This window comes from Sus scrofa, chromosome 14 (genome assembly GCF_000003025.6).
Source record: "Sus scrofa isolate TJ Tabasco breed Duroc chromosome 14, Sscrofa11.1, whole genome shotgun sequence".
Lineage (NCBI taxonomy): Eukaryota > Metazoa > Chordata > Mammalia > Artiodactyla > Suidae > Sus > Sus scrofa.
In genome coordinates this window covers 76,473,706-76,492,071 of record NC_010456.5, presented here as the reverse complement: position 1 = coordinate 76,492,071, position 18,366 = coordinate 76,473,706, and the positions used below count along the sequence as shown (strand labels likewise).

At 46.0% G+C, this 18,366-nt stretch overlaps 1 protein-coding gene across 3 annotated transcripts in view; it reads right to left on the bottom strand.

Moving 5' to 3' along the window:
* Nucleotides 1–18,366, bottom strand: part of SEC24C (SEC24 homolog C, COPII coat complex component) — a 25,422-nt gene extending 7,056 nt beyond the window's left edge. The window contains exons 1-9 of one of the 3 annotated variants that reach the window (XM_013983347.2): nt 18,231–18,366; nt 16,051–16,250; nt 14,178–14,313; nt 5,454–5,629; nt 4,881–5,249; nt 4,441–4,577; nt 2,474–2,542; nt 1,049–1,160; nt 690–817 (exon numbers count right to left, since the gene is read on the bottom strand). In XM_013983347.2, coding sequence (XP_013838801.1) covers nt 690–817; nt 1,049–1,160; nt 2,474–2,542; nt 4,441–4,577; nt 4,881–5,249; nt 5,454–5,629; nt 14,178–14,313; nt 16,051–16,222 — 1,299 coding nt within the window. In that variant the 5' untranslated portion in view covers nt 16,223–16,250; nt 18,231–18,366. Of the gene's footprint in view, nt 1–689; nt 818–1,048; nt 1,161–2,473; nt 2,543–4,440; nt 4,578–4,880; nt 5,250–5,453; nt 5,630–14,177; nt 14,314–16,050; nt 16,252–18,230 lie in introns of those variants that run through there. The other 2 variants (XM_003483502.4, XM_021072585.1) reach the window with 2 other exon arrangements.

Sequence of the window (18,366 nt, the reverse complement as noted above, 5' to 3'; positions counted from 1 at the left end):
TTTGTGCTGATTCCATATAGTGGGGTGACAGATCATGGCCCAAGCCAGGTAAGAGAAGGACTACTGAATCCCAATCTGCCTTTTTTCCTCATATGCTATCCTAACATCTCTATCCTTTCTGGGATGATAGGGCAGTATACAAGAATAAACAGAGGAATTCCTGCTGTGGCACAAGTGGATCGGCAGCATCTTTGGAAGACTGGAATGCAGGTTTGATCCCCAGCCCAGCAGAGTGGGTTAAGGATCCAGCAATGCCACAGCTGTGAGGCTGGTCACAACTCTGGCTCAGATCTGATCCCGGCCCAGGAACTCCACGTGCCTTGGGGCGGCCAAAAAAGAAAAAAAATAGAACGATATGCTTCTAATCATCTGGAGATGACCATGCTATGAGAAGCTCCTGCATCCAGCTGTCTTCTCCCCCACTGCGAGTTGGCTTTGACTCTTTATAATGTGTTTCCCTTGTGGACCCTGCCCCCATCCAGCAATTTTTTGGGGCTTTTGCTCTCATCCCTACCACCCTCTCCAGGCATGGGCCCTGGGATAGAGAGCTACTGAAGATACTCTCCCCTCCCACCCAACCAAGACTTCTCCCATTGTGACTGCCAGAATCACATCTAGGAAGAAGTCCTACTCCCCATTTCCCTTCCCTTCCTCCCTTTCATTATACTCTGGTCCCTTCCCTGACTCACCTCCTCTGGGGGAAGCCTTGCCAGTGGCTTGATGACAGCTGCAAGGGGCACCTGAGCCTGCTTAGCCATGTCAGATGTGCAAGGGATATTATAGGATGTGCATCGGATGTACCGGGGACTTGCATTCCCTGAAGGAGGGGGTAGAAAAGCTGAGTCCGATCACAGAATCACTCCAGGCATCAGCTCTCCATTGCTGATCCACCCTGTCCCCCCAACAAATGTTAGAGCAAATGGTGGCTTTTTCCCTCTAGAGACCAATGAGGGACTGGTCTCTGATTAAAGCCTGACAAAAGCTCCATCCACAAGCTGATAATGCTAAAGAAAAAGCACGCACAGGGAGGAGTTAATACCCTTCTCACCTTGGTCTTTCACCAGGAAGTTGGTGGTGACTAAGGGTGGCACCTGGCCCCGTGCTCCAGTGACAAATGGCTCTGAACCTCGGTTGTTCCTGTCGTCCTCAATTACCTGAATCTGTAGGGAAGAAGTGAAATGAATGAGGTAACAGACGAAAAGGAAATACCAGGTCTCAGCCAGGACAAAGAAAGGCTGGAGCTGCAGCACAGAAACTAATAATTTGCCAAGGAACACACCTCAAGCACCAGGCCTGCTCTCCTTTTGGAGACGGTATAAAATGCTATAACGCCAACCTTCCACTCTGCAGTCAGCAGCAAAATGTTGGACAGGCTGAGAAAGGCTTCTTTATGAATCACCCTGACCCCCAATAAATGGTGAGCACCCTGTTATAAAACCAACTCCAGGAAAGCTCCAGCTCTAATCTCCAGCCTTCAAACATGATCAGATTCCACTTCCCTCCCCCATCACGCCTTCCCTTTCCCTTATTGCCCCAAGACACATTCTGAATCAGAGCAGGAAAACAGACAACAGTAACCATGTAAAAATGAATCTACCTGGAATGGCTCTACACTCAATGAAAGTAGAAGGGACAGGGTGAGGAGAGGATTACACAGCCAGAAATGATCAGGGAAGGTGAGGAAGCAGATGCTGCCTTATTTTCAGGTAAGCATCAGTGTGTAAATATGAGAGAAGAGGATATTAGAACCCAATCCTCAGTCCCCCACATTTTGACAAGTTCAGCGAAGGGAGAAAAAATATATATATATTTTGCAAAGCCGGTGGTCAGATCTTTGTGCAGGCTGATAACCTTTGGTCAGTTACTTCAAGATGGGTTTGGTAAAACCAGAAAAAGTAAAGGGAGGATAAGACTCTGTATCCCATATCAGAAAGAGTTGAAGCTTAGAAACAGATCAGAGTCAAACAGACTCTCCAGATGAGAAAGTGGCCCCCACTTTCCCAAACCAGCCGTTCCTTCCCCTTTAAGAAATGCCAGTTTCCCAGACTTGTAAATTAGTAACCATATACCCACATGTTTCTCCACAACAAGCTGCAGACAAACCAAACCCAAAAGGGAAGAATCTACCCTTCAACTCTGCCTTGTTCCATCTTAGGTCACATGTAGGCTCCTGGAGGAGCCAGGAGGACTCAAACCAAAGCTTCACATGCCACCTGACCCCACCCTTAGAGCCTGACCTTCTACCATCCCATACTTAAAGGCACTGCTAACAGCTTGCTACTACTTTGTTACATGGTGACTTGAGGCATGCACATCCTTCTAGCTTGTAAAAGCGAGGATCTAGAAGGACTATGGGAAGAGGATGGAGAGGGATGGACATGGTGAATGAGGTGAGGATGAGGTTACAGGCATGCATGAGTGACAATAACACAGGGATGACACACACACACACACACCCACCCCCTGCACTTACTGGACTAGGAATGGCATCAGGGTCTATTCTGTGCCTGGTTTTCTGCTGAGGAGGCAGCTCATTAAGTTGCTTTTAGTGATTTAATAATAAAGGCAGCAGGGGAATACAAGGGGGGGAGACAAAAGAACAAGAAGCAGATGTTACTTCTCTCAACTCTGATATGAGTTAGACATGAATAGCTGGAGCCCAGCTCACACTGATGGAATCAGGCCTCCCTAGATCAGAAATTCCAAGTTTTTCTGGGCCAAAAAAGAGCCTTTCATGGCTCAGACTATGATGTAGAAAGTTATGGAAGGGGGCAAACAGGAGGCAAGAGGCATTAAATAAGGAGGGGCTGAATGGGAGAAATCTTAAGAAGAAAGAAGAGGGATGTTCCCTTCAAAAGGCCAAGTTTCCCATCTAAGGACTCCTCTTCTGCTGAAAGAAACCTCCCCTCACATCCAACCAGACTCTCCTCCTCAATGAAGGAGGGAAAAGGAAGGAAAGGCTGTTTAATTCTTTTGGGTTCCCCTCAGCCAACTGGATCCCTCACCATGGTAGCTCCCCAAAGGAAGAGGAAAGAGAACAGAATGGAATATGACAATGGCTAAGCATGGTGAGAGAATCGACATTGCAAATGTTGCAGACAGAACTATAAGGTGGCCTCCACTTGGAAATATACTCCCAGCCTCTATTCTGATATGATGAGGAAGGCTTGAGGATTCTGATGGTTCTAGGGGTGAGATTCACCCTCTTTCTGGAAGAAGCCTCTTCCCCACACTGCCCCTAGACTGTAGATCACTTTTCCCCATCCATACAGCAGGAGCCTAGCAAACAAAAGTAGTAGAGGCTTCCTTCTAAAACACTGCCCAAGCAGGGGCACAGAGAAACCAGAGAGGCCTTCCTTAACAACTAAGACCAAAGAATTCCTACCCATTAAGCAGAATGCTATTCCAACTAGATCTAAGAGGACAAGACCTGGGCCCAGCCGCTACTCTACAGAAGAGCAGAGGTTACCATGCTATGTCCGATAGCAACAGAATTCAGCACTCAGCCCAGAGATCTGCTGACACAGCTGATCAGTCCCGGCTTTCCTTCCTTTCCTGCCCAACTATATAGTAAAAATGCTCCCAAAAGACTTCTTGAGGAGTTCCCATTGTGGTTCAGCAGTAGTGAACCCAACTAGGATACATGAGAACACACGGGTTCAATCCCTGGCCTTGCTCAGCAGGTTAAAGATCCAGCATTGCTGTTAGCTTCAGTGTAGGTCACAGATGGGGCTCAGATCCTGTGTTGCTGTGGCTGTAGTATAGGTTGGCAGCTACCACTCCAAACTGATCCCTAGCCTGGGAACTTCCATATACCTCTTCCTAAAAAAGACAAAAAAAAAAAAAGGGACTTCTGAGACTTCCAGTTAAAAAGTCAAAAATGACATCTAGGAATTCCCGCTGTGGTTCAATGGTTAACGAATCCGACTAGGAACCATGACGTTGCGAGTTTGATCCCTAGCCTTGCTCAGTGGGTTAAGGATCTGGTGTTGCTGTGAGCTGTGGTGTAGGTCACAGACGCGGCTCTGATCTGGCATTGCTGTGGCTCTGGCATAGGCCAGTGGCTACAGCTCTGATTCGACCCCTAGCCTGGGAACCTCCATATGCCATGGGAGCGGCCCTAGAAAAGGCAAAAAAAGACCAAAAAAAAAAAAAAAAAAAAAGCCGTCTAGGAGTCCCCTGGTGGCCTAGCAGTTAAGGATCCATTGTTGTCACTGCTATGGCTTGGGTCGCTGCTGTGGCATGGATTTGATCCCTGGCCCAGGAACTGCTGTGCAGGCATGACGAAAAACAAAAATTACATCCAGGTTCTACACTTACAAGATGATAAATTAAAAGGGAAAATAATCAGAAAATGCTAGGCAAACATCTCATCTCGGTTGACTCACTTATGTGGCAGCCATAAGCTCCTTCTCCAGGACCACATAAGTATCTACTTACAGGACTTGGGATGGCATCAGGGTCCAGGCGCTTAGGAGGCAGTGGTTGAGGAGGCCCCGGTTGACTGCCAAAAGTGGCTGCTCCTGGGTAGGGGCTTCCATAATTGGGCTGAGGGCCCCGGGATGGTCCAAAGGAACCTGAGAGACAAGGGCAGAAGGTTGATGAACAGAAAATTCCTTCCCTATCTCTTAAGGCCTCAGGGAAATGACTCGACTCCTCTAAATGTAGAATTGTGAGGTACAGTAATGGCCATTCAGAGAAAGACCACACTATCTGAACTATGGGGAAAAAAATTTATAAACCCTTCATTCTAGTGAAAGTGAGGCTGTCCATCTAGTTCACCACTTAGCAAGCAATACTAAAAGCAAATAAAAATAACAACAAAAACAACTGAATAGCTGAAGCCCTTGGCTCCTAGGCAGACCTTGAGAAAAACTTACCATTTTGCTGCAGCTGATAGCCTGGCTGCTGGGAAGAGTGCATAGGTGGTGGTCCTGGGGGCCCAGTCATTTGGCTGCCAGAGGGCAGAGCTTGAGGAGGAGGTGAGGACACATGGTTGGGCTGGCTCCCTGGGGGCCCCCCAAAACTCTGACCAGGCAGGTGTGGACCAGTCATCGAAGGCATCCGAGGACCCCCTGAAGTTGGGGGTGTGAAGCTGGAGGCCTGTGGTGGGACAGATCGCTGGGGAGGCTGGGCCCCAGGATGGCCCTGGGCCTGGCCAAGGGGTGGAGCCTGGCCCTGAGGATAGGAGCCATACAGACCAGAGTTAGGGAAATTTCCTGAGGCTGAGGCCAGCGATGTTGGTGGGCCTGAGAAGTAGAAGAAGTAGAGTCAGAACCCCAGTCATTCTGCCTCCTTGTTCAGTAAATCATTTTCCTTTCCACACGAGGGACAGGGATGACTGTCCCATCTGCCGGGGCTCAAAAGCACAAGAAATAAAAGGGATTCAGGTATACCCCCAGCTTCTAAAAAATCAAGGGGACAGTAACATTCCTATGGTCATAGCTACTCACCATAGCCCAGCCCTGAAGGGGGAGGGGCTGGGGCCACAGCACCACTGATCTGCATTCCAGCCAGCTGAGCAGTCACCTGTGCACTTGTCGGGGGAGGGCCATAGGGCTGAAGCACAGCTGGCTGGCTGACCACAGGGGCCAATGGGGCCGACCCGAATGGCTGAGACCCAGGGAGCCTGTGAAGAGAAGGAAGCAGAGGCTGGGACATCCTTCAAAGTTGGCAGAAGCTCCACATCATATAGGAAGCTATATTGTTTTACAGCATCATTTTTTGTTTGGTTTTGGTTTTGGCCATAACCACAGCATATGGAAGTTTCCAGGCCAGGGATCAAAGCTGCACCACAAGCGGCTGAAGTGACTCAAGTGGCTGCAGTGACATCAGATCCTTAACCTGCTATACCACAAGAGCAATCCTGCCTTTGTATACTTTAAATGCATGAATCCCATGGTACATGAATTACATCTAAATTAAGTTGTTTAAAAAGCCAACCAGGGAGTTCTCCATGCTTTGTGGTGTGCAATGAGACTGGCAGCATCTCTGGAGCCCTGGGATGCATGTTCAGCCCCCATCACTCCCAAGAGTGGGTTAAGGATCTGGCGTTGCCCCAGCTGCGGCGTAGGTTACAACAGAAGTTCAGATCTGATCCATGGCCCGGAAATTCCATACGCCAAAGGGGGTGGGGGGCAGCTGAAAAAGGGTGGAAAAAAAAAAAGGAAAAAAAATCCGATCAAATAAAATTGCCCTATAACCTCACAGCTCCCTCAAGCTTTTGCTCTTCTTTTAGCCAAACATTTACAAAAGGATTAGTCTATGCTGTTTCTATCTCTACTTCTTTAATTACTATTCCTCTCTCTCTCCAAAGATCTTTCTCCCTTTTTTAAAATTTTCTTTTTCTTTATGGCTGCACCCATGGCACATAAAAGTTCCCAAGCCAGAGACTCAATCTGAGGCACAGCCACAACCTACATGACAACTGTGTCAGTGCCCACAACTGCATCAACACCAGATCCTTTAACCCACTACGCCAGGCTGGGGATAGAACCCAAGCCTCTGCAGCAACCTGAGCGGCTACCTTTGGATTCTTAACCCACTGCACCACTGCGGGAACTCCTAAAGATCTTTCTAGGTTCATTTCCATGTTTTTCTTAGTCTATCCCTTAGTAGTTTTCTCAGCAAGGGTCTATACATGGTAAACTCAGTCTGAAAATGTCTTTTTTTTTTTTTTTTTGGTCTTTTAAGGGCCTCACCCACAGCATATGGAAAGCTAGGGGTTGAATCAGAGCTGTAGCCGCTGGCCTACACTACAGCCACAGCAAGGCCAAATCTAAGCAGCGTTTGTGACCTACACCATAGCTCACGGCAATGCTGAATCCTTAACCCACTGAGAGAGGCCAGGGATAGAACCTGCGTCTTCAGGGATGGTAGTCAAATTTGTTTCCGCTGAGCCACTATGGGAACTCCCTGTAAATGTCTTTATTTGCCCCCTCTCTTAGCTAGGTACATATCTCTATGTTGATAGATATGTTCCCTTAATGCTTATAAGGTATTAGTCTACTATATGCTCTCCTCTAAAAGTTTCTTATTTATTTACTTTTGCTCTTTCAGATTCTTTTTTTTCCTTTTTTTTTTTTTTTTTTTTTGCTTTTTAGGACTGCAGCCTCTGCATGGCATGTGGATGTTCCCAGGCTAAGGGTCGAATGGGGGCTACAGCTGCTGGCCTATGCCACAGCCACAGCAATGCCAGATCCAAGCCACGTCTTCAACCTACACCGCAGTTCACAGCAACACCAGATCCTTAACCCACTGAGCGAGGCAGGATCAAACCCTCAAACTCATGGTTCCTAGTCAGATTCATTTCCCCTGCACTACAATGGGAACTCCTTCTCTTTCATATTCTTTCCCCTCATAAATTATCAGACAATAATGGGTAGAGTTCTCTGTGCTCTACAGCAGGTCCCCATTAGCCAATCATCCCATATACCTCAGTGAGTATATGCCAATCCCAAGCCATCTCTTCCCTACGCCTGTCTCCTTTGGTAACCATATGTCTTTCAAAGTCTGTAAGTCTGTTTCTGTCCTGCAAATAAGTTCATTTGTATCCTTTTTTTAAATTTTTATTTTATTTATTTATTTATTTTTGTCTTTTTGCCATTTTCTTGGGCAGCTCCCGCAGCATGTGGAGGTTCCCATGCTAGGGGTCTAATCGGAGCTGTAGCTACCGGCCTACAGCAGAGACACAGCAATTCGGGATCAGAGCTGCGTCTGTGACCTACACCACAGCACACGGCAATGCCAGATCCTTAACCCACTGAGCAAGGCCAGGAACCGAACCTGCAACCTCATGGTTCCTAGTTGGATTCGTTAACCACTGAGCCACGACGGGAACTCCTGTATCCTTTTTTGAGATTCCACATATAAGCAGCTTTTTTTTTTTTTCTCCTTTTGTGGCCGTCCCACAGCATATGGAGTTCCCAGGCCAGAGATGAGCTCCAAGCTGCAGTTGCAACCTACGCCATAGTTGAGGCAACACTGGATCCTTAACCCACTGTGCCAGGGCGGAGATTGATTCGGTGCCCTGGGGCTCCTGTTGCGCTACAGTGGGAACTCCTCTTATTTACTCTAATCACTATTTTTTCCTGTGAGAGACCTTTATGGCCTGGGTTGAGGGAGCATGACTATTTCACATTTGATTCTGGATGGTACTCCAATGATATTGCCACACAAGATCAAAAAATTTTTTAAAGCTTTAAGATATAATTTCCATACCATTAAATTCAGTCCTTTTGACCTGGCATTGCCATTAGCTATGGTGTAAGTTTCAGACATGACTGGGATCCCACATTGCTGTGGCTGTGGCTATGGCCAGCAGCTGGAGCTCTAATTTGACCCCTAGCCTGGGAACTTCCACATGCCGTGGGCGCCACTCTTTTAAAAAAAAAAAAAAAATCCTTTTAAGTGTTTGATTCTAAAAATCAACTGTTTTTAGTAAATTTATAGAGTTATACAACTATCACCAGAGGAATTCCCACTGTGGCACAACAGGATTAGTGGTGTCTCTGTCTCTTGTGTCCTATCTCTACCAAGACACAAATTTGATTGCCTGGCCCAGAAGAGTGGGCTAGGAACTTGGTGTTGCCACAGCTGCGACATAGGTCCCTGGCCTGAGAACTGCACATGCCCTGGGGTGGCCAAAAAACAAATAACAAACAAAACAGCCATCACCAGAATCCAATTTTAGAATGTTTTCACTGCCCTCAAAAACCCCTCGTATCTATTTGTAGCCCTGAAACCTTTCTTTTTAGAGAAATGGGACCCCTTATTATTTCCCTCTGCCAGGGTGCAGATTTTTTTCCCTAGTCTACCTGTTCAATGAAGGTGTAGACCAGGTCCAAACTTCATAAACAAGTCTCAATTCTAAACCTTGGCTCAGAAAAGTGCAAGATATCTGCTTAAACTTAAGTCCCCAGGTTCCCAAGATGATCATTTCCACCCTCTCCCTAGGCAGCCACAGTGTCAGCTTACCACTCTGATTTTCAGTTCTCACTTGGTCTCTGGCACTTGAGACTTTAAGTTTGACTATGCATTTGAAAAAAAAAAAAAATTCCATTTCCTCCCTCCTTTCTAGATGTTTGTCATAGAAGAGTTTTTAGGTTATATTAATCTACTTCCTAGCTGAAAATCTTAGACCTAACTAGACAGCTGCTTTCATATGTCCACTGAAACTACATTTGTCCAAGCCCAATGGTCAATTCTCAGTCCACATTTCACCTTTCAGCAGCAAATGATCCAGTAGATTACTCTCTTGACCTACTAAAATACTTTCTTCACCTACTTTCAAGATGTTTTTCTGTCTTGGCTAATTCCTACCTCGTGACTGCTTTCTCATTGTCGTTTGGTGGCTTCCCTTCTGACTGGCCTTTTTTTTTTTTTTTTTTTTCCCACTATTTAATATCTTAAAATGCTATGTATTTTATTTTATTTTTTTTCTTTTTTAGGGCCACACCTGAAGCACATGAAAATTCCCAGGGCAGAAGTTGAATCAGAGCTGTAGCTACAGGCCTACACCACATCCACAGCAACACCTGATGCGGCCCATCTGTGACCTACACTGCAGCTTGCGGCAATGCTGGATCCTTAGCCCACTGAGCAAGGCCAGGGATCGAACCCATATCTTCACGGATACTATATCAGGTTCTTAACCTGCTGAGCCCCACAGGAACTCCTGACTGCCTTTTAAATGATGGTAATAGATGGACTGGGGGTTTGGGATTGGCAGATGTACACTACTGTATATGGAATAGATGGTCAGCAGGGACCTGCTATATAGCACAGGGAACTCTACTCGATATTCCATGATAGCCTATATGGGAAAAGGACCCAGAAGAGAATGGATATGTGTATGTCTATAACTCAATGGGTACTGTACAGGAGAAATTAGAACAATGTTGTAAATCAACTGTACTTCAATAAAACTTTAAAAAATGAAAGAAAAGGAGTTCCTGTTGTGGTTCAGCGGGTTAAGGATCCAGCACTGTCACTGCTATGGCTCAGGTCACTGCTGTGGCGTCAATTTGACCCCTGGCCCAGGAACTTCCACATGCTGCGGGTGCAGCCAAAAAGAAGAAAAGAAAAAAAAAATTTTTTTTGGGTAAGCTCCAAAACTCAGTCCTCAATTCTATTATTTAATCTCAATGCTCACTTCCTAAGTGATTTCATCTAGTGCCCATGGCTTTAAGTACTGTCTCTATACCAAAGGCTCCCTAATTTATATCTCCAGTCCTGACATCATTCCTCAGCTGCACATCTGTTATACAACTGTCTACTCAACATCTCTACTTGGTAGCTGGCAGCTTTCTTAAACCTATAATGTACTTGGATGAGCAATAAGGTCCTGCTGTACAGCACAGGGAACTATATCCAATCTCTTGGGATAAAACATAATGGAATTCTCCTTGTGGCTCAGCAGGTTAAGAAGCTGAGACTGACTCAGTGGATTAAGGATCCAGTGTTGTCACAAGCTCTAGTGTAGGTCACAGATGTGGCTGGATCTGGCATTGCTGTGGCTGTGGTGTAAGCCAGTAGCTATAGCTCCGATTCAACTCCTGGCCCAGGAACTACCATATGCTGAAGGTGCAGTCCTAAAAAGAAAGAAAGAAAAAGAAAAAAAAAAAAAAAAAAAAGGAGTTCCTGTTGTGGTGCAACAGGATCTTCGGTATCTTGGGATCACTGGCACTCAGGTTGGATCCCCAGCCTGGCACAGTGGGTTAAGGATCCGGCGTTGCCACAGCTGCAGCTTAGGTCAAAACTGCAGCTCAGATTTGATCCCTGGCCCAGGAATTCCATTTGCTGTGGGGCAACCAAAAATGAGGGGGGAAAAAAGGGGGAATTCCCATCATGGCGTAGCAGAAACAAATCTGACTAGCATCCAGGAGGATGCAGGTTCGATCCCTGGCCTTCGTCACTGGGTTAAGAATCTGGCATTGCCGTGAGCTGTGGTGTAGGTTACAGGCCTGGCTCAGATCTGATGTTGCTGTGGTTGTGGTGTAGGCCAGCAGCTACAGCTCCAATTCGACCCCTAGCCTGGGAACTTCCATATACCGTGGGGGCAGCCCTAAAAAGCAAAAAAAAAAAAAAAAAAAAAAAAGAAAAACTTGAAAAAAAGGGAAGACAGTATGAGAAAAAGAATGTGTGTATATATATATATATATATATATATACACATATATATATATGTATGTATGTATCACCAGGTCACTCTGCTGTATGGAAGAGATTGGTACAGCATTGTAAATCATCCTCTTTTTTTTTTGCTTTTTAAGCCTGCACCCTCAGCATATGGAAGTTTCAAGGCTAGGGGTGGAATCAAAGATGCAGCTGTTGGCCTATACCACAGCCATAGCAATTCAAGAGCCAAGCCGAGTCTGCAACCTGCACCACAGCTTACAGCAACGCCGGATCTTTAACCCACTAAGTGAGACCAGGGATCAAACCCATGTCCTGATGGATACTAGTCAGGTTCACTACCAACTGAGCCACAATGGGACCTCCTAAATCAACCATATTTTAATTAAAAAAAAAAAAAAAACCCTATAGTGTACAAAATAAAACCCTTCATTTCACCCCCCAAATCTGCTTCTCCTCAAATATTCCTCACTTCAGTAAAAAGCACTACTGCTTAGGTCAACAGGTTAAGAGGCATCCAGAATTCCTCTTGCTCTCTCTCTTTTTTTTGTTTGGCCACCCCTCAACATATGGAGTTCCCAGGTCAGGAATCACGTCTGAAACACAGTTTGTGATCTACCCTGTAGCTGTAGCAAGCCTGGATCCTTGGTCCAGGAACTTCTACACACCATGGGCACGGCCAGTAGATAAATAAATAAATAAAATGGTCTTCAAACAAATAAATGGAAAAAAAAAAAAAGGATTAAAGAGTAACACCATATTGAGAGTTCCCGTCGTGGCTCAGTGGTTAACAAATCTGACGAGGAACCATGAGGTTGCGGGTTCACTCCCTGGCCTCGCTCAGTGGGTTAAGGATCCAGCGTTGCTGTGAGCTGTGGTGTAGTTCACAGATGCAGCTCGGATCCTGCATTGCTGTGGCTCTGGCATAGGCTGGCAGCTACAGCTCCGATTAGACCCCTAGCCTGGAACCTCCATATGCCGCAGGAGTGGTACTAGAAAAGGCACAAAGGCAAAAAAAAAAAAAAAAAAAAAGAGTAACACCATTTTGTAAACCCAATGAATTAATAGACATATGCATTAAGGATGAACAACTGCTACCATCACAAAAAGACAGAAATCAAGATGTTATGTGCTTTCTGGAGTTCCCTGGTAGCCTAGTGGGTTAAGGACTGGCATTGTCACTGCTGTGGCTTAGGCTGAAGCTGTGGCACGAATTCAGTTCCTGGCCCTGGAACTTCCACATGCCATAGGCAAAGCCAAAAAAAAAAAAAAAACTTACAAAAAAAAAGAATTCCCTATACTCCTTCTTAGGCTTCTTAGAATTTTCCAACATATAAGGTTAGGGAGTTTTCCTAGACTCCTTCAGGTTTACATTCAATGCTAAAATGTATACTCTGGACACCCGATAAATATGTGAGAAAGTGACTCTTTCATGACCACACACCCTACCCCTAGTTATACTTCATTCTTTGTTTACTAAAAGACAAAATAGCATTCCAACAGAGATGGCTGCCCTCCTTTAATGGATTTCCAAAGATAGGAGTTTACTGGGTCATGCACCACCAAAGTTTTTATCATTTATGGGATGAGTAGCTTTCCTTTCATAATTGGTCACATCCAAACTTAACTAATAAGTGCTACTAAGTGCCTGATCTAAAGAAGGGGAGGTCAGAAGAGAACATGAATAATCCTGAAGTCACTTCTTCCTGTTTCTCCCTTAGGGCAGGCTCAGTACCCTAAGGATACCCTTAACAATTATTGAAGATATATGTCTAGTTAAGGAAAAAACTGAAGTGCACAGATATAGAAAGAACATGCAGGAGTTCCCATTGTGGCTCAGTGGTTAACAAACCTGACTGGCATCTGTGAGGATATAGGTTCAATCCCTGGCCTTGTTCAGTGGGTTAAGGATCCTGAGTTACCATGAAGTAGGTCGCAGATGTGGCTCGGATCCTGCATTGCCGTGGCCTTGGCATAGGCTGGCAGCTACAGCTCTGAATGGACCCCTAGCCTGGGAACCTCCATATGCCATTAGTTTGGCCCTAAAAAGACAGAAAGTCAAAAAAAAAAAGAGAAAGAATATGCAAAAGAACCAATAATCCACAGAGTGGACATGAGCAGCACCTGTAACCTGGAACAATGAAAACGAAAGAAAAAGGTGAAGGAAGAGGAAAAAGGATCTAAGAGAAAAGCAAAGGAAAAAAAAAGAAAAGGAGTTTCCATTGTGACTGAGTGGTAACAAACCCGACTAGCATCCATGAAGACGCAGGTTCGATCCCTGGCTTTGCCCAGTTCAGTGGCTTAAGTATCTGGCCTTGCCATGAGCTGTGGTATAGGTCACAGACTTGGCTCGGATCTGGCATTGCTGTGGCTGTGGCGAAGGCCAATAGCTATGGCTTCGACTTGACCCCCAGCCTGGGAACTTCTATATGGCGCCCTAAAAAGAAAAGGAAATAGGTCCTCATATATTTCTTTTTTTGTTTGTTTTGTTTTTTTGCTTTTAGGGCCACATGTGCAGCATTTGGAGGTTCCCAGCCTAGGGGTTTAATGAGAGCTGTAGCCGCTAGTCTACACCACAGCCACAGCAATGTCAGATCCGAGCCACATCTGCAACCTACACCACAGCTCACAGCAATGCCAGATCCTTAACCATTGAGCAAGGCCAGGGATCGAACCTGCGTTCTCATGGATACTAGTCAGATTCACCTCCACTGAGCCGCAATGGGAACTCCGCTCATACCTTTCTTTTCTTTTTTTGTCTTTTGTTGTTGTTGTTGTTGTTGCTATTTCTTGGGCCGCTCCCGCGGCACATGGAGGTTCCCAGGCTAGGGGTTGAATCGGAGCTGTAGCCACCGGCCTACACCACAGCTCACGGCAACACCAGATCGTTAACCCACTGAGCAAGGGCAGGGACCGAACCCGCAACCTCATGGTTCCTAGTCGGATTCGTTAACCACTGCGCCACAATGGGAACTCCCGCTCATACCTTTCTAATCCTTCCAGTTCCATCAGACCAATTTTAAGTTGATCCAGGTACATACCTCTGCATTTGAACAGTGGAGTTTGGCCCATTCTGTACATCTCCTTGGCCAAACTGGCCATATGCATTCTGGCCACAAGGGCCCTGTGCTGTCGAGGCTGGAGGTGCTCCTGAAGAAGGTGGGGCTCTTGACACACCTGAGGGTAAAGGACAGAAACTAAGTGATTGAGAAATAATTTTCTTCTCCACCTTGAGCAAGGAATGCAAAGCAAGGATCAATAAGCTTCACGGAAATATCACAAGTGCAATATCACAGCTTGGCAATGAAAAGGACGCTGTCAACATGCAACTCTAGCTATAGAAGATTCTGAACATGGATGCCCAGCCTGAGAGCCTCCACTCTCCTAGACAGGTGTACTATAGGTGAAGCTGCAGCCAGAGCCACAAAAATGTAGGGCCTTCTTGGGATCACCATACACTTCCACTCAATGCAGGCAAGTCTAATGTTCGTAGCCTAGACAAAAAGTCAACTCTTATAAGGAATAAATCCCACTCCAGAACTCAGAAACTAGAACGTGACGTGAGAAAGGTGGCATAGAAGATGACCAAGTAACGTACTGAACCAGGTTGTAATGAAAGGCACCTCTTGGGGAGACTATCCTGCCAAACTCTTCTTCCTATATTCTATTTATCCTAAACATCTTCTTTTCATCCACTTCTAAGTAGTGATATCCCCAATAGTATATGGCTCAGGAAAGTGTTCCTGTGGGTTGGAGTCTTTGTTCTGCCCGATTGTTCAGTTGGGACAGGTCACCTGCCTTCCAATTACTGCTGCCACCTTTGTCTTTACAAAAGCTCTACTTCATCCTTTCTGCTCATCAGAGCTGCCATCAAAGTGACGTACTACCCCAACCATCCTTCCCACATGAAATGCAGAAAGAAAGTAATTAGCTATTTGGCATATCACTTTGGAAATGTTGCTGACCCCTGTTCAAACAATGGTTTTTCTTTTGCTCTGCCCTCAAGAGTAATTAGACAGTATAGAACCTGCCTGCAGGAATATGATTAATCTCAAGCTGCTCACTAGCCATCACAGAATTAGGTATGTTTTCCTCTTAATAACAGAGCTTCCTCTTGGGGCAATGCCAAACTCCATCTTGATAAGCCAGGATTTGACAGATTAAATCAGAGGTGGACTCTGTCCAGCCAAAGTCCCAAACCAGAGTAAGGCTCTTCCAAAGCCCTGGACCTAAGCTTACGACTTTACAATTTCTTTTTCCAAAGTCATAATTTAAATGGTAATAACTTCATTCATTTCCCAGATCTTACCGGTGCCTCCTTTTTCCCATATCCCTTTATGGAATTTACTCTCTCAAAAAGCATAAAGCATTTGTCATACCCTAAGTTCTCAGCTAGCCTAACCAAAGATCTACTCTTAACCATTTTCTAAAAAACCCCGGAGTTCCTGTCATGGCTCAGCGATTAACGAACCTAACTAGCATCCATGAGGACATGGGTTCCATCTCTGGCCTCACTCACTGGGTTAAGGATCCCAGCATTGCCGTGAGCTGTGGTGTAGGTAGCAGACACAGTTTGGATCTGGCATTGCTGTGACTATGGTGTAGGCCAGTGGCTAGAGCTCTGACTGGACCCCTAGCCTGGGAACCTCCATATGCCGCGGGAGCGGCCCAAGAAATAGCAACAACAACAACAACAACAACAAAAAGACCAAAAAACAAAAAAAAAAAAAAAAAAAAAAAAAAAAAAACAAAGAAAGGAAGACTGTCCACAGGGCTCTCAGTGTCCAAGAACCAGATTCATGTTCCTCAATGCCCAATCACCACAACCCTCTAGGCAGCTTAGGTAGGATAATACAACCCAACCTGAAGACCACTAATTCCGCTCCTTAGCTCAAGGGAAGCTTGGAAAAATACCTGGGGGAGGGGCTTGCTGATAGCCTGGTACTGGACCATTGTAGGCTCCATAGGGAGTGGGGGCAGCTGGGGATCCTTGTTGTCCACCATAGCTGGATTGATGATACCCTGGGTAGACAGGCTGGGGCTGCCCGAATGGCGGCACAGGTGGAGCTGACTGGTTAACGTTCATTATGAGAGCATCCCCAACTTGGTCTCACCTATTAGATGAAAGAGAAGAGAGAAATTAGTCAAAATCAACTTTCTTGCTTTTTTTTTAAGGCTGCACCCATGGCATATGGAAGTTCCCAGGCTAGGGGTCAAATCAGAGCTGCAGCTGCACAGCCACAGCAACACAGGATCTGAGCTGTGTCTGCAACCTACACCACAGCTTACAGCAATGCCGGATCTCTAACCCACTGAGCAAGACCAGGGATTGAGCCCACGTCCTCGTGGATATAGTTGAATTCATTTCTGCTGCACCACAATGGGAACTCCCCAGAATCAACTTTCTAAAGAGAGAGCACTATTCACAGTAGGAATCAGAGACAGAAAAGGATGGAGCTTATCAAGCAGTGATCGGCCTAATCATTTCCACACTACCAAAGGATCTTTGTAATTTTCTGCCTCAGACAGTAGGTAAGATTGCCTCCTCAAAGTAAGGATTTTGTTACTCTCAACCCCATGCTTTGTCATTGCCAAGAGGGTATAAATTTCAACTTCAGATAGGCCCACTAGAATGGAGCAGCAGCCTCCATTCCTCGTGGTACGATTTCTAGTGTCTAGTCATACCACTGATGAACTGCTGTGATATTACAGGTAACTGAAACAATGTTCCCACTTTCCATTCATTAACTCTAGCATCCATTCATTCCACAAAAATGAATACCTTCTAGTGTGCTAGTCATTTTTAATCACTCAGACTTCATAGCTAAAACAGATCGGCAAAATTCCCTCCCCCTCAGAAGGCAAATTTTAGAGTAACCGGCTAGAGAAAAGACATTTTTTGGTTAAACTGCAGTAAATCAAGTGCTTCTCCATCCCCAGTATTCCCACCAAGAGTGTATGGACCTTAGAACTGAAGCATTAAAAATCAATAAATGTAAAGAACAGTTGAAAACTCTAGCAAGTTACCAGATTAGAATTAAGTGCAGGCCTGGCACAAAACATCTCACAACAACCCAGGGAAACAGTTCAAAGATCAGTGGCAAAGTTACATTTCACGGAAAAAGATCATTCACCTTATCCTTCTAGCAGAGGGACTATGAGTATTTCAAATCTCAATGCACTTCTCCAACTCTCCAGTTTGTGCTCTCCTTATATGTCATGAATCTAGGCCACCACCGAAATTATCACAATCTTTTCCAGCAAAAGAGGAATGAACTGGAGAGCCTTTCCAGGGTCCTTTCAAGAAGAAGACTCTCTGATCATATCTACTACTCTACATAGCCTGATCATTCCAAATATCCTATAGACAGAAGGGGCCCAGGAAGCAAAAAAGTTCAGTTTCTGCAATGGAACAATGGGCCTCTCCCCTTTGCTAGGAAGGGCCATTTTGACCACAGAAAAACTGAGCTGCTTCTGGACTAGAACTCTTTAAATTCAACGCCATCTCGGGAGCTGTTCTTCCAAATACTAAACCTAGCACAGAGCACCACATGAAGCTTGACAGACGTCCTCTTCACCTTTATCCTCCTAAAGTCAGTGTGGGAGTGGGGATGGCAGAAAAGGAGCTTCTTTTCGAGGAAATAACCCTTTCAAATACACCCAAGAGTTTGAAGTAAGGCTCAAGTCTCTGAGTGGACAGTCAAGGGTGACAACCCAGGGGGCGGGGCAAGCTTCCTAGAACTCTTAAAGTAGTCGAACTGTGGAGGCTGGGAGCGTCGGGGCTCAAACCCGAGAAGCCAAGCCAGCTTCTCAGGCCACGATGAGAGAGAGGGCTGGTCCACTAAGCAGTAGATCAAGGGTCTCTCGCCCTTCAGCAGGCTCAGGGCAGGAAGCGGGAGCCGGAATCTGGGCCAAGAGGGGAGAAGGGAGGGTCTAGGACTGATCCTGGACTGTGGATGCCTGAGGTGAGGGTCTCTCCCTGGGCCCCGCCCCGGGCTCCTCCCATTCTTCTGAGACCGGACCCCAATCTGGCCAGTGATACCCCGGCCTCTCTTCTGCTTTCTACCCACCAACCTCCCGAAGCCACTCCTCACCCGGCTCCAGATCCAGGTTCGACTTCGTTCCTAACGTCAAGGCTCCCAGGCTCCACTTCCGGTTCCGAGGAAGCCGGCCCTTCGCCCCCGGAAGTTCCACCCCCACGTTCCAGGGCCACTCCTTCTGCCACGTCTG